The sequence below is a fragment of the Anabrus simplex genome, chromosome 6 (assembly GCF_040414725.1).
Source record: "Anabrus simplex isolate iqAnaSimp1 chromosome 6, ASM4041472v1, whole genome shotgun sequence".
NCBI classification, from domain to species: domain Eukaryota; kingdom Metazoa; phylum Arthropoda; class Insecta; order Orthoptera; family Tettigoniidae; genus Anabrus; species Anabrus simplex.
The window spans coordinates 248,037,680-248,054,531 of NC_090270.1; the positions used below are offsets into that span (position 1 = coordinate 248,037,680).

The 16,852-nt window shown below is 39.8% G+C and overlaps 1 protein-coding gene across 3 annotated transcripts in view; it reads right to left on the reverse strand.

Annotated features, from left to right (window-relative positions):
- The window catches only part of ect (ectodermal), a 76,658-nt gene that overhangs the window by 8,030 nt on the left and 51,776 nt on the right, over positions 1 to 16,852 (reverse strand). For all 3 annotated transcript variants that reach the window (XM_067150348.2, XM_067150349.2, XM_067150347.2), the window contains exons 4-6: positions 9,189 to 9,447; positions 2,730 to 3,018; positions 2,058 to 2,207 (exon numbers count right to left, since the gene is read on the reverse strand). In XM_067150348.2, coding sequence (XP_067006449.2) covers positions 2,058 to 2,207; positions 2,730 to 3,018; positions 9,189 to 9,447 — 698 coding nt within the window. The remainder of the gene's footprint in view (positions 1 to 2,057; positions 2,208 to 2,729; positions 3,019 to 9,188; positions 9,448 to 16,852) is intronic.

Below are 16,852 nucleotides of genomic sequence, written 5' to 3' on the forward strand. Positions count from 1 at the left end.
AATTCTGGACTGTTCAACTGCTGTAGTGGCTGTCGCAGTTGAAGTTGTCATCCCTGATTACGAAGTTTACCAAGCTTGCCAATATGGCACTAGGAAACAAAGGACTCAAGAAAAAGTTCACAAACTGTACTTTTTCAGTTTTCAGAGACGCTGAGGTATCGGAATTTTGTACCGCATGAGTGTTTTAACATGTTGGTAAATCTACAGACACGAGGTTGACATATATTGAGCTCCTTCAAATACCACCAGACTGAACCAAGATCAAACCTGCTGCGACCTTGAGCTCAGAAGGCCATTGCTCTACCGCCTGAACTACTCAACCCGGCACTTTGTATTCTTATGTATATAAATGTTAAAGAGTAAAGAACTGGAATCACAGATAAGGTTCCTTGCAGATGATGTTATACTGTATAGAGTAATGAATAAGTTACAGGATTGTGAGCAACTGCATAAAGTCTTCAACAACATAGTGAGATGGACAGCAGATAATGGCATGATGGTAAACAGGATGAAAAGTCAGATTGTATATTCCACCAAGAGGAAAATCTTCTCATTTTTTATTACCATGTTGATGAGGTGAAAATACCTTAGAGGGATCACTATAAGTAACCAAACAAAACCCCTTGGCGCAACAGTCCCGAGGGGCCATGGCCTACCAAGCTTATGTTGCTCAGTCCAAAGGCCTGCAGATTACAATGCATCGTGGTCGATGCAGCTAATCCTCTCGACCAATGCACTTGGCTTCTAGACCGGGGATTACTGTAAGGACCTACATGTTAATACGAGGGTTGGGGCATAAGTCATTGCAACTACTTTTTTGTGCACTAATGCAGGATCTACCAGACAGATAGGAGTGGGGAGCGTAAGGTGCCATGGAATGTATGAATAATGCTGAGTAGGTTTACCAGGTGTAGGATATATAGCGAGGAAATTGTCAGCCATGAAATCCTTGTGCAACATAATGTAAAGTAACCTTCAAACAGTAAATCTTCACAAAGCAGTCCGTTGGATTGTCTGCAGCGTGTTGATAGCGATATGGAGACGTCGGATACCAGTCACCTCACCGTGTGTTAATTTTGCAATTTCATGTTTCACAGCATTGACAATGTCCTCTCGTGTCCCAAACCACATCCCACACAATGGTTCTTTCTCTTTGGCGATGAGGTCAAAATCGCACGGAGACATGTCCGGTAAGCATGGGGGTATTCCAGTACTTTCCACCCCCATCGCTGAAGTTACCTCGTCACATTCATTCTTGACTCACTACTGCAGTCTCATCCCCTGTGCATTGTACCGGTCCAATACAGCGTCATCTGATGCTGTGTCCATGTACTATGAGTGTCCTGCTTTCCAGGACATATAGTCATTGTATGGTAGCACTGTGAAAATGTGAGGAAACAAATAGTTGCAATGACTTATGCCCCAACCCTCGTATAAGGAAAGATTGTCATTGGGGTAATCACATTAATGAGGTTGTAAATATGGGTTACAGATCTCTTGATATGGTTGAGAGAGTATTTAGGAGTTATAGTAATGATGTAGAGGAGAGAACATATAAGTCTCTGATAAGGCCAAAATTAGGGTATGGTTCCGGTGTATAGGACCCACACCAGGATTACTTGATATGAGACCTGCAAAAGACCCAAAGGAATGTAGCACAATTTGTTTGGCTGATTTCTGAGAAAGAGTAGTATTACAAAAATGTAGCAAACTTTGGGCATAAGGAGACAAGCTCAAGCAGAATGTTCTGAACTATCAGCTGGAAAATGGAGTGGAATGGCATTGGCAAATGAATACGCTTGAGTGGAGATTCGAAAGGTAGGAAAGGTCATAATATGAAGATAAAGTTGGAAATCAAGAGGAGAAATTGGGACAAATATTAATTTATAGGAAGAGGAATTAGGGAATGGAATGATTTACCAAGGGAAATGTTAGATAAATTTCCAAATTCTTTGAAATCATTTAAGAAACAATTAATTGATAGGGATTCTGTCACCTAGCTGACAGTCAGAAATGCAGATCATTGATTGATTGATTGATTGATTGATTGAACTCACTTCTTTTTCCACCTTGAGCACTAGTGGGCCAAGCAGGAAGCGCGCACGGACTGTTGTATGGCTGGTCATCATGTTGACAGACACATCACCATCTCGCTTGAGAGAGGACAAGCCGTACAGTGTTGCCCTTGCTTGTGGAGTGTTCTTGGGCTGTAAGCATGACAGATAATTTAACTTATCATAAAAGAAACAAGTGTTGTCTGATGACTCATGATCTCTCTTGAGTTCTAATCATAAATACTTGGAAAATTATAATTGTTAAATATGGCCCAAAATGATACACATTGTTTGATCATTATCATTGGTAATATTTTGCACACTTGCCTACTATCTTAACAGTTTATGCACAGTTGTATCATTCTTCTAACATATCAAAGTAATTTCAGGAAGGTAAAATAAATAAAAGGAAACAGCATGTGATATGTTACGTATATGATGCATGCATGTATATTACATTCCAATGAGTTACTATGACGAATGAATGTGAAAATACATTTCAGCTTTGGCGACAAAGAGTTTTCATATTCTATTCATAGAAGGAGTAGTGATCACTCATCTATAGAAACAGTTATTGATATTTAGATGATCAGAAAATAAAATTAATCCGATGGATTAGTAAAAGACTAGGTTATTTCACGGAACAGAATTTGTAGTAATAATACCCTAGCTTACCTTAACTTTGCGTCTGTTATTATTATTTTTATTATTGTTATTGTTATTGTTGTTTTTTCGCTTCTTGTTCTTGTTGCTGGCCTGTGGTCTTGCCCGACTGTCCAGTCCATCTTTGGTGGTAGTTGAGGCAGTGGCTGTGGCAGTGACAGAGGTTGTTGGCGTCGAAATCGTGGGTGATGATGGCAGAAGAGTGGTGGGAGGAGCATGCTGTAGCTGATGAGACAATTCTACTACTGATGCAGCTACTGGCTCATCCACCAGGGTCATGTTCCTTGCGTTGTCACCCATACTGTTGGAGTTACATTCAGTAATTAGTTCATGTTCATTATCCTGACTATACTGTTATTTAGAAAAGATAAGAACATGAATGATAATAGGATAAACACAATGACATGTCAGTATTAAAAGAGCGAACAATAGAAAAAGATAAGTACTAATATAAAAACACAGAAGGACAAGGACAACCTCCACATCTTTGTACACTGCCATCTTCAAATGGCGTTCAATATATGCTCTCTCTACATCAGTCCCGATGTCCAGTTCCGTGGCTAAATGGTTACCGTGCTGGCCTTTGATCCAGAGGCCCCAGTTTTGATTCCCGGCTGGGTTAGGGATTTTAACCTTCACTGGTTAATTCCAATGGCTTGGGGACTGGGTGTGTGTGCCATTTCCAGCATTAGAATTCATTCTCACAGATGTGCATTCATCCCTTTTTTCTCAGCCTCTGTTCCCCCTATGGGTGTGGGTGGTAGAATAACATTCATGGTATCCCCTACCTATCGTAAAAGGTGACTAAAATGGGGACCAGGGGCTCACAGCTTGAGAGTTCCCCAAACTGAGCCTGGCATTCATCCTATCCGACCTCTGGTTGGTCATCTCTTGTTCTCTTCCAACCCCGACGGTATTAGGTTGATAAGGCCTACAGAGAGTCTTTCATTTTCATGCCCTTCATGGCTTTTCCCTTTCTTTTATTAATACCTTCATTTTTCGAAGAACTGCGTTCTGATTAGTGTTAATAGAAAATGTTGCCCATATACACTTCCTCTTAAAAAAGTAATCACTACCACCAGTCTGAGCCTCTAGTAAATTTGTTTTGGCTTCCCATTGTTAATGCCTGTCCTCCTGATGTACCTCGGAATCAGAAATGAGCTTGTCAGGTGCTGGTATGTAAAGTTGGGGTATGAGGCACTACAATCTAGGCTATAAATCATTTTATTCACACTGAGTGAAATGCTAGTTTAGGGGAAGGCCTAACATTTAATTCCCAAATATCTATGTTATTAGTGGTCCTATCGATAAATAACATAACTAAAGTTACATAAAATTGAATTTCCGATCATCTTATACATTTTTACCATAACAGAGATATTCATGAATTTTTATTTTTGTTGCTAAGTCCATATTAACGCCGAACTATAAGAAAATGGATGAACAGAATGTAATGAAAATCTGTATGTAATGTCAGGGAATACAGCACTACAGTTTAGGCTATAAATAATTCTATTCATGCTGGTTGAAATGGTAGTTTAGGGAAAGGCACCTAAAAATTAATTTTTTAACACCTATGTTATTGATCCTATCGAAAAGTACTACATAACAAAAGTTATAGAGAATACAATTTCTGATCATTTATGTCTTATACAGTTTTACTGTATTGACTATGCTAATAGAATTAATGAATTTAGACTTTTGTTGCATAGTCCATATTAACACCAAGCACTGCTAACATAGAAATATTGTTCAATCATGTTACGTGGCGATGATTTTTGTTATGAATGTCGTAAGGTGTAAAACTGCGTGGTCATCGGTCCGTATCAACAAAGAAAATTGTGAAGATGATCATAAGAAGTGAGAAGAAACCGTAAAGGAACGAAGAATAAGACAAGAGCTAGTCATGAAAGAAGGAAGGACTCCCTTTATATTAGATGCTGTAATATCACAGAGTCAGAAAAAACTAAATGTGAAAGCTTATATTATCGAAATCTCATAAAACTGATCAACATTAACATTACATTGACCAGTGTTGCGATGTGATTTCTCTCTTATGCTGCTACTCATCTCCAATAGATGGGATTACTGCTGCGTCCCGAGTAGAATAGTCTGCCTGAATATTGGAGAAAAGTAGCTGGGGAGTTAGATAACATGATTGTCCCATCAACAACGGGTACTACAGCTAGTTACTTCATTATGGGTTCTGTACTGACTTAACATAAATCAGATTTTATTTCTTGACAGTAATATAATATTTGGTCCCACCTGTTCAGTGTTTATTTACACTAAACAAAACCAAACCCCATGGCACTACAGCCCTTGAAGGGCCTTGGCCTACCAAGCGACCGCTGCTCAGCCCGAAGGCCTGCAGATTACGAGGTGACGTGTGGTCAGCACGACGAATCCTTTCGGCCGTTATTCTTGGCTTTCTAGACCGGGGTTTATTTACACTATTCTAATTAAATAGTCTATATTCAGGACATGTTTCAGCCCAGTTAGGCCATCCTCAGCTAAACATTATGCAATTAAAGCACTATCTAAAAATACAAGTTTTGCCAGTGATTGTGGCATGTTATAAAATGTTGAGAGATGATACTGTACATTAAAACAAAATGTAAGTCCCTTATAAAACCATTAAAACAAACTTCATCGGCTTTGTTATCAATCAGTCACTACTGATCTGCATTTTGGGCAGTTGCCCAGGTGGCAGATTCCCTATCTGTTATTTTCCTAGCCTTTTCTTAAATGACTGCAAAGAAATTGGAAATTTATTTAACATCTCCCTTGGTAAGTTACTTCAATTCCTAACTCCCATCCTATAAACGAATATTTGCCCCAATTTGTTCTATTGAATTCCAGTTTTATCTTGATATTGTGATCTTTCCTACTTTTAAAGACACCACTCAAACTTATTCATCTACTATTGTCATCCCACACCATCTCTCCGCTGACAGCTTGGAACATACCACTTATTTGAGCAGCTCGTCTCCTTTCTCCCAAATCTTCCCAGCAAAAACTTTGCAACATTTTTGTAATGCTACTCTTTTGTCGGAAATCACCCAGAAAAAATACAGCTGCTTTTCTTTGGATTTTTCCAGTTCTTGAATCAAGTAATCCTGATGAGGGTCCCATACACTGGAACCATACTCTAGTTGAGCTGACCAGAGACTTATATGCCCTCTCGTTTACATCCTTCCTACAACCCCTAAATACCCTCATAACCATCTGCAGAGTCCTGTACCCTTTATTTACAATCCCATTTATGTGATTACCCCAATGAAGATCTTCCTTTATATTAACCTCTAGGTACTTACAATGATCCCCAAAAGGAACTTTCACCCCATCAATGATAGTAATTAAAACTAGAGGACTTTTCCTATTTGTGAAACTCACAACCTGACTTAACCCCGATTATCACCATACCATTGCTTACTGTCCATCTCACAACATTATCAAAGTCATTTTGCAGTTTCTCACAATCTTGTAACTTATTTATTACTCTATACAAAATCCGCAGAAAGCCTTATCGCTGATTCCACTTCTTTACTCATATCATTTATATGAATAAGAAAACAGAGGTGTATTAATGCTGCTGTGAGGAATTCCCCTCTTAATTATGGGGTTATAGTGAAACCACAGAAAACAATGGTGATCTACTCTAATTCTCTGAGATCTATTTTCTAGAAATATAGCCACCCATTCAGTCACTCTTTTGTCTAGTCCAATTGCACTCATTTTTGCCAGTAGTCTCCCATGATCTACCCTATCAATTGCCTTAGATAGGTCAATCACAATACAGTCTATTTGACCTCCTGAATCCAGGATATCTCTTATATCTTGCTAGAATCCTACAAGTTGAGCTTCAGTGGAATAACCTTTCCTAAACCCAAACTGCCTTGAAGAGTACACACTCTTGTAAAATTTTAATATTTTTGGAAGTCTAATGGTGTATGGAGTGTTAAGAACATTCAGTGTTTGTGTATACTGGCAGTCATTATGGAAGCCTGTGAAGTTGTCAAGCTCTTTTGTATTATTTATATCAACCCATTGGGGCTTTTTTCTTTTTCTCCCCCTTTAAAAGCAGTGTTCTTGCATTCCACTCTTTGTATTTACAAGTATAACTATATTTATGTTGTTAGCCTGTTTCTGTTCCTTGATATATACAATATATTTTGCACTTGTCTTCTGGCCCAGGACAGAGCAAAATGGAGCTTCTACCATAGTCTACAATTTACTTATGGCTGTGACAGTATGGAAGTTGCTGAGGTATGAGTAGGTATGGGTGGTGCTGAGTTTGGAGCATGATCAGTGGATCTGAATGCTGCAATAGCACTTTCTAGCCCACTAAGGAAAGCAATATAAAACTACCTCACTCCTCATCCTGCCTTGTATGCTGCATTATGGGATCACCATTGTTTTCTGTGGTTTCACTATAACCCCGTAAATGGACTGTATTGTTATTGACCTAGGGTAGATCATGGGAGGCTACTGATAAAAGTGAGGGCTATTAGACTAGATAAAATAGTGGTTGGATGGGTGCCTAAATTCTAAGAACAGAGCTCAGATAATTGAAGTAGGAGAAGCATTGTCTGATCCTGTAATGATTAAGAGGAGGGTCCTACAAGGCACTATAATTGGACCTTTATATTTTCTTATGTATAGAAATGATCTGAGTAAAGAACTGGAATCACAGATAAGGTTTCTGCGGATGATAATATACTGTATAGAGTAGTAAATCAGTTACAGGATTATGAGCGACTGCAAAAAAGACCTAGACAATGTTGTGAGATTGACAGCAGACAATGGTATGATGCTAAACAGGTTGCAAAGTCAGGCTGTTTCACCAAGAGGAAATGTCCTCTCACGGTGTTGATAGGGTGAAAGTACCTCATGGAGATCACTATAAGTACCTAGGTGTTACTGTAAGGAATGATCTTTATTGGGGTAATCACATTAATGAGGTTGTAAAGCAAGGAAACAGATATCCTCACATGGTTATGAGGGTATTTAAGGTCATAGTAAAGATGTAAAGGAGAGAGCATATAAGTCTCTGGTAAGACCCCAATTAGAGTATGGTTCCAGTATATGGGACCCACACCATGATTACTTGATACAAGAACTGGAAAAAATCCAAAAGAAAGCAGCATGATTTGTACGTGATGATTTCTGACAAAAAAGAGGTGTTATGAAAATGTTGCTATTTTTTTGCTATATGCTTTACGTCGCACTGACATAGATAGGTCTTATGGCGATGATGGGACAGGAAAGGAATAGGAATGAAGTGGCCGTGACCTTAATTTATTAAGGTACAACCCCAGCATTTGCCTGGTGTAAAAATGGGAAACCATGGAAAACCATGGAAAACCATCTTCAGGGCTGCCGACCGTAGGATTCTAACCCGATGTCTCTCAGAAGTGAGCTCACAGCTGCGCACCCCTAACTGCATGGCCAGCTCGCCCGGTGAAAATGTTGCTAACTTTGGACTGGGAAGACTTGGGAATGAGGAGACAAGCTGCTCGGCTAAGCAGTATGTCTAATAACAGACCATTTATGTTGGTATTATAATCAGTATGTTCCGTGCTGTCAGTGGAGAGATGGAATGGAATGACATTAGTAGACGAATAAGCTTCAGTGGAGCTTTTAAAAAATATGAAAAATCAAAATATGAAGATGAAGTTGGAATTTAAGAAGAGAAATTGGGGCAAGTATTTATAAGATAAGGAATAAGGGATGGAACACTTTGTCAAGGGAAATATTCGATAAATTTCAAAGTTCTTTGAAAACATTTTTTAGAAAGTTAGGTAAACATTTGATAGGGTATCTGCCATCTGGACGACAGCCCTAAATGCAGATCATTGATTGATTGATTGATTGATTGATTGATTGATTGATTGATTGATTGATTGATTGATTGACTGACTGATTGTGCTATATGATAATCCAACCAGCTTCCAGGCTGATGTCTTAACAGGCAGGCATTTATGATATATTTGTCACCAGGGATAATGCCCGGGTCCATGGCTAAATGGTTAGCGTGCTGGCCTTTGGTCTAGAGGGTCCCAGGTTCGATTCCCGGCTGGGTCGGAGATTTTAACCTTAAACGGTTAATTCCATTGGCTCAGGGACTGGGTGTTTGTGCTGCCCCCAACATCCTGCAATTCACACATAACACTATCCTCCACCACAATAACATGCAGTTACCGACACATAGCTGATGCCGCCCACCCTCACTGGAGGGTCTGCCTTACAAGGGCGAGAAATAGCCACACAAAATTATTATATTATACCAGGGATAATGTCCGATTCCAAGTGAATTCATTCGATTTGACTTGATCTGAAGAATATTTTGCAGTAAGTTTAGAACAGAAGAAGTAGGAGACACTGAAAGATGAAGAATTGTTTTGAGAAGAAAAACATATTATTGTGGAGTATTAAGGAATAGTAAGTGTGTTCTTTTGCTATGTTTACCTGATCAGAATGGCTCGTGGTCGTGGTCGTCTCTTGTTCCCCACCTTCGCACCCTTACGACGCACTGGACCATTCTTCTTCTTGTTTTTCTTATTTTTATTATTATTGTTGTTGTTATTATTGTTGTTCTGTAGTCGTACGTTGACGGGGTCATAGTTCTTACGTAAAACACGGTTCACTCTCTCCAGAATGTTGTCCACAAAGCGATTATACTTGGTGATGTAGATCGGCGGTACTGCACTGTTGGTTTCTAGTGTACCTATAAGGACAGTCAGACATATTTTCTTCACAAAAACATACAGAAAAACATCTAGAAAAGTGTGTTTCATCAATCTAGTACTTCGATAAAGTGGTGCCAACGTAACTAGAAATATGCAAAAGGTGAAATGATTTTACACTGGAATAATATTATATACATTCATTCATTGTAGACTGTTACGCCTTTCAGCATTCACTCTGTAAGTTCTTGTTGCTTTCCTGTGTAGTGTTTAAACCGTACATAAGGATTGGTGAAAAGCATATATGACAGAGTGTTGAACAAGCATTAGGGGAAGAATGAGCTGCTTTTAGAACTCGGCGACAAACCCAAGACCATATCAGTTGCATCTGAATGTTGACCAAGAATATGAATAGCCAGGGGAAGGAGGTAGATTTGGCATTCTTAGATATAGCTGCAACATTTAATTCTGTGCCTAAGGAAGAAGTATGCACCTTGATTGGAACCTTCAAGCACAAGATAAGATTGTTAAGAGTAATTCGGAGCATTTATGAAGATGTTCTGGGAATGTTCAGGATTAATGGAAAGAAAATCCTTCAGGGTGGAAAAGGGCATGAAACAAAGAGATAGACTGAGTCCCCTTGTTATTCATAATTTTCATGGACTAAGTGGTACAGCAATGTAAAAGAAGTGGGCAATTGACAGGAGACAGTGACAGAGTGGGCAAGTGCACATGGAGAATAAGGTATGAAGGTTGGAGGCTAGGCAGAATATATCAACATCCGCTGGAAGGGAGAACAATGGGAGCAAGTCAGTTCTAACAGTAATTGCTGAGTATGCTAAGATTGAACATGAAATCAATAACAGAGTTCAGAAAGCCGATGACATCTCTTACCAGCTGATTCAGGGCTTAGTCAGTAAAAAAGAAGTGTCACAGAAGGCAAAGCTTTAGTTCTATAAGCCAACTTCAGTGCATGGCTCAGAGACTTGGACTGGAGGAAAAAAGCATGACTGCAGAGTACCCGAAATGAAATACCTATGCCAAGTTGTCAACGAGACTAGGAAAGATAGAACATGGAACAAAGCTGGAAAAGAAGAGCTTGGGGTGATTTCTGTAGAGGATGGCATTGACAAGAAGTCACTCAGATGGTTTGGTCACCTGGTTTGTATGGATGCTGAAATCTGAGCAAGTGTTTGGAGCTACACGTGAGGGAACCAGAAGAAAGGGACACCCATGGATGGACTAGGATCGGATGGTCAGTGAAATTGCAAAGTACCAGGGATAAGACCCAAATAAAGTAAGGAAGTTGGTGTGGGACAGAACAGAGTACAAAATATGGTTGGAAGGCCTGACACCGAGAGGCAGAAGGAAGTGGTCAAGAAGAAGAATTTGGTTTTTATTGCCTTAAAACATGGGTGGAAAACCTTACAAACACATCTAACTGTTTCTAGAAATGTTTCAGCAAAGGAGAGAAGTGATGTGTACTACAGTTTAAATAAAGACTGGGATCAACTCCATACAGGCCATGAAGGCCTTGGAGGGGTGAAAGGTAAAGGCTTCCAGTATCCATAACCTCAGCACTTGGTGGTAGTGATGGGACATTCGATTCATTTTACTGAATCGATTCATTTGATTCCGTTCACGTTACTGAATCGATACAGTGATCCGATTCACGGCTCATTGGTCACCGCTCCTACTGCATCTGTGTAGTATGTGCTGGTAAGGTAGCAGCAACAGCATTCAGTGCTTGCAGCTGCCATCTGGTCTTCATACTATGAACTCCTTTCTTAGAAAAAATGCTAGTTACTCTAATACATCGAAGGTTTCCGGCGACGCAGGGTGGGAAAGGTTAGGATTAGGAAGGTAGCAGCCATGACCTGAATTAAGGTACAGTCCCAGCATTTCCTGGTGTGAAAATGGGGAAACTACGGAAAACCATCTTAACGGCTGCTGACGGTGGGATTCGAACCCACCATCCCCCGAATGCAAGCGCATAGCCACGCGATATTAACCGCACGACAACTCGCTCAGTCATTTTTTTAAGAAAAATATTTTTCTATCAGCTGAGGATTTTTTTTAATAGTCATATTTTGTATAGGCTACCCGAGATTTACAGTAGCCCACTGGTTTTCTGATTCAACATACTGTTATTGCCTCTGTCCACATATGATTGAAGTCTTGTGCAACGATGTGACATATGAACTGAGAGAATACTGAGCCGTTCTTCCCAATATAAAACAGGTACTTTGAGTGGTCATGAGCATGACTCATAGTCATAGGGCAGGCTAGAGTCGAGTTTAATTGTCAAATGTCAACTAAGTTATAATACTAAGGTTCATTAAACTAATAAATAGTATAACCTAATAGCCTACCTACTTACTAGCTACTTCAGAATTATGTTGTGACTAACTTTTTAACACTGCAAATAAATCCATCCATTATTTAAACCTCCCTGTAAGAAGAGGCCAGTGAATGCAAATGGGTATTATTTTCAAATGAGCTGAGCTCGAGAGTCCATTATAGCATACGATTCTTTCAGTGTAGCATGGCTCACTGTATGTCTCGCTGCAGTGAGCCGATAAGGAGCCGTATGTATCTTGTGTCTCATTGAGCCGCGCTCGTTCACGATTCTTTCGATGTGCCATGGTTCACTGTATGTCTCGCTGCAGCGGAAGCTCAGCTCTCCGCGTGTCCAGTGAGCCGATAAGGAGCCGTGTGTATCATGTGTCTCACTGAGCCGCGCTCGTTCACGGTTCTTTCGATGTGCCACGATTCACTGTCTTGCTGCAGCGGAAGCTCGGCTCTCCGCGTGTCCAGTGAGCCGATAAGGAGCCGTGTGTATCATGTGTCTCACTGAGCCGCGCTCATTCACGATTCTTTCGATGTGCCATGATTCAATGTCTCGCTGCAGCGGAAGCTCGGCTCCCCGTCAACGTCCAGTGAGTGCGCCACTCAGCACTGTCCGCTGGGAGTAAGCTGAATCATGTGCCGTGAGCTTGCCGTTCCTGTGAATTGATTCACTCGGACACTTGAATGAATCGATACACTGCTTCGAATCATACATTCAGTACCCAACACTATTTGGTGGGCTAGAGTGTCTTTGCCTTTGCACCCAGGAGTTAATCTGGTATTCATTTTTCATGTAGGCTGAATGAACCTCACAGCCATATGCACCTCCAGAATTGGAAATCTTGTTCCTTACAATTTTTTGTTTTCCTGCCAGAGATTTGAACCCACATCCTTCCAGGTGAGCTGCTTCAGCCAAGCAGCCCCTATCACCTATTAGAGACACTAAGTAATATTGGAAATAACACTACTGAGAAACCAGTGAGTGACAAGGAGTGAAGCCACAGGCTTGTTAGACAGACTGGAAAAATTGGAAGGAGCTATTTTGGCAACTGTTAGGGGGAAAAGTTTTAGAAAGATGTAAAGCTGAAAACAAAATGTTACAGTTAATATTGATATAGGTTCAATGGTGAACTCTGTGTTTAGCTCTATAACACATCTATGTAATTTATTAATTTTTATTTCATATTTCCTTATAACTTGATTCAAAACTGAAACAATAATAATTTTCATAAAAATATTTGCTGTGGGTTTTACATGATTGTGGAACAAGAATATGGAAAGACAGATAAGAATTGACAATTTGTGCTACCATCTACCTGAATATGTTCGAAGCACGCAAAAAAAATATCTAATGGACAGGCAGATGTTTCTGGTCTTCTTCATTGCACTCAGTACTCAGAGCTTTATCTTCGCAGAGGTTTGCCAGAAATTAGGTAGAATTCTGCCAAATTTTTGTAGTAAAGATCTGACTTTTTTAATGAAAGTTAGAACTGTTTAGCTTTTAGCTTTCTTTCAAAAAAGTGTGGGTTCAGACCCCGCCATCGGCAGACCTGAAGATGGTTTTCAAATGCTGGGGCTGTACTTTAATTAGGGCCAAAGCTGTTACCATTCCAGTCTTAGTCCTTTCTTATCGTCACCATAAACCTATCTGAGTTGCTGGGACGTTAAAACCCAAGCAAAAAAAAAAGAGTTTCTTGAGTCCAGGCTAAGGAACTATAACTGAGATAGTACCTATAATTTGGAGAGGCCCATGGGAAGGAGGAAGTATAGAACAGCAGAAAGTTCAGTAGGTATCCTGTCCAATTCTTTTCAGAATCAATCAGTCATCATTAATCTGCACTTAGGACTGTAGTCCAGGTGGCAGATTTTCTACTAGATTTTACATACCGGTAATTTGGAAATTTATCGAACATTTCCCTTGATAAATTCTTAAAAATAATGAATAATTATCATCCCTCCTTACATAAATTAATATTTGCCCCAATATGTCCTGTGGCAAGGAACCAGTAAGAAGCAAGATCTGCTTAAATAACAACATTTTGGAAAGAGTAAATGATTTTAAATACCTCGGCTACAAACTGTCTTACTTTGAAGAACTGGACATACCTGAGAGAATCTCCAAATTTAACAGATGTTTGGGAATCATCAATAAAGTTTTAAGACCATCATTAGTTCAAAAACACACCTGTACAAGAATCTACAAAACCCACAAAACCCTGTACTTGGCTATGGAAATGAAGCGCGGACCCTGAGGAAATGCGATGAGAGAAGCGTAACTACAGCTGAAATGAAATACATGCTGCGAACAGCAGGAGTCACTGAGTGGGAACACAAAAAAAAATACAGATGTGCTGAATGACCTTAAAAAACAGACCTATATTGGAACACATCTATGAATACCAAGAAATTGGCTAGAACACCTAAACAGGATGGACTGAAGCAGGATCCCCAAAGCAGTCATAAACTACTGCCCCGGTGGGAAGAGATTTCTTGGACACTCCAGGAAGAGATGGCGTGAAAATGCAAATCATTTGTATTGACCGTAACAGTTCTTCCATAGGACTAATACATGAAAGGAGGATGATGATGATGATGATGTCCTGTTGAATTCCAGTTACACAGTTACACTCAAGAAATGCAAGTGAATGCAAGTGAATTACAATTTGAGGGAGATGTTGTATTGTATGGGACATTCCACATCAAGTCGAACAAAAAATTTTGCAAAAATTGAACTTTGGTCTTTTCAAATTTTCAAAATTTTTAAATGGATGTAGCAAAGCATCAAAATTGATATTATCCACAAAAATGGAAATATAATACAGATAGGAGTGGGAGTGTAAGGTGCTGTGGAATGTATGAATAATGCCAAGTAGTAGGTTTACCAAGTGTAGGAAATAAAGCGAGGAAACTGTCAACATGAAATCCTTGTGCTACATAATGTTTAAAGTAACACTGATGGTAAATCCTCAAAGTAGTCCCCAAGATTGCTCATAACACATTGTCAGTAATGCAGAAGATGTCGGATACTAGTCACTTCACCACGTCTGATTAACAACTCGTGTCCCAAACCATCTCCCATACAGTGCTTATTTCACTTTGGGGATAAGATCAAAATCACACGGATATAGGTCCGGTGAGTATGGCAGGTGTTCCAGTACTTGCCTTGTCACCTCCATTCTGCACGGAGCCTGACTCACTACTGCAATCCCATCGCCCTCTGCGTGATACCTGTCCAATACACCACCATCTTGTGCTGTGTCCATGTACTATGTGTGTCATGCTTTCCAGCCTATATGACCATTGCACATTAGCAACGTGTCCACCTCCGTAGCATAACAGTGAGCACTACTAGCTGCCGTCCTTGGGGGTCTGGGTTTCATTCCCGGTACTGCCAGAGATTTACGAATGGCAGAAGGTCTGGTATGTGCTTAAAATGGTACATGCAGCTCACCTCCAATAGGGGTGTGCCTGAAAAAGAGCTGAACCACCTCAGAACAAGGACACGAGTTTGCCCGGCTCCATGGCTCCTTTGGTCCAGAAGGTCCCGGGTCTGATTCCTGGTTTGGTTGGGGATTTTAACCTTCATTGGTTAATTCTGATGGCTTGGGGACTGGGTGTGTGTGGCGTATTTAGCATTACAATTCATCAGAGGAAGGGCCCCATCCTCACAGACACACAGGTCGCCTATACAGCGTCAACTCAAAAGACTTGCATCAGACCTCTTCGGAGGCCGCACGCCATTATTATTCGTAGAACAATGCAAATTTTGTGGGGGGAAAAATAGTTGCCTTGACTTATGCCCCAACCCTTGTATTATTTCTAGTAACTTACAAGGCCCATATTTCACTTATCCTCGGAGTCAGAAAAGTGAATGAGTTTTAATTTTCAAGCATATAATACAGTGGGAACCAAGTTAAATGCAGCCCGATTCACTGTGGATTCAGATTGAACATGGTACAAAGCATGTCTCCGAAAAAGAATCATCAATAAAGATCTTATTTTTTAAATGTAACAATGAACTCCATAGAGGGATTGTGCGATACCATCTATAACTGTTACCGACTCTGTGCTAAACAGAATTTCAAGGGATCACCAGATGGCATTTTAGAAACTGCATGCCTGTCTATTAAACAACTTAAACTTGTTTGCCTTAACAAGTGACCATGTTGGTTTTTAGCTTTTGTCAGACAATCTCCTAGTTAAGTCTAGAGTTCGGTGCAGGTGATGCGATGTCACAAAATGAGAAAAGCATACGTTAAAATTGAACATAATTGTTTGCACGATGAATAAAAATGTCGAATGTGAGTATTTTAGATACAGTGTCTTTCATAAAATTGTGTTTTCTGGGAGCCTACTATTTTTCCCCAATCTTCTGTTACCCTATAGGTCACTTTCCATTTACTGTAATTAAGCTATAACATCGGGTAAAACATGCACCCTAACAACCGCATTAAATTGAGCTTCTACAGTATAGGCTTTTTAATGATATGTAAATCATGTAGGTTGTTTACAAAATTATTATCCACCTTCGCAGTGAAATGGTGCCCTCCTCAGGGGCATGGATTTGATTCAAAGTACTTGAATGGAAGGAGGACTGGTATGTGGTTAAAATGGTACATACAGCTCACCTTTATTAAGAGTGTGCCTGCAAAGAGCTGCACCACCTCGGAACGAGGACACGACTTTACTTATCTGATTCTGTAGTCTGGACTCTGGTCCAAGGGGTCCCATCGTCAACTTAAAAGCACCTGCAGTAGGCCTTTTCTACCACCATTATTATTATTATTATTATTATTATTATTATTATTATTATTATTATTATTATTATTATTATTATTATTATTATCATTATTATCATCCCACAATTGAAAAAATATCCAAATGCATCAATGCTTTCAGTGTCAGCAGGTGAATTTATGGGACTGTGATTAGGCTATTAATTTTATATAAAACCGGGGTGAGTAGCTCGGATGGTTAGAACGCTGACCTTTTCACACCAAGTTGGCAAGTTTGAGCATAACTTACCATAGTGATATTTGAAGGTGCTCAAATATGCTAGCCTCATATCAGTAGGTATATTAGTATGTAAAAGAACTC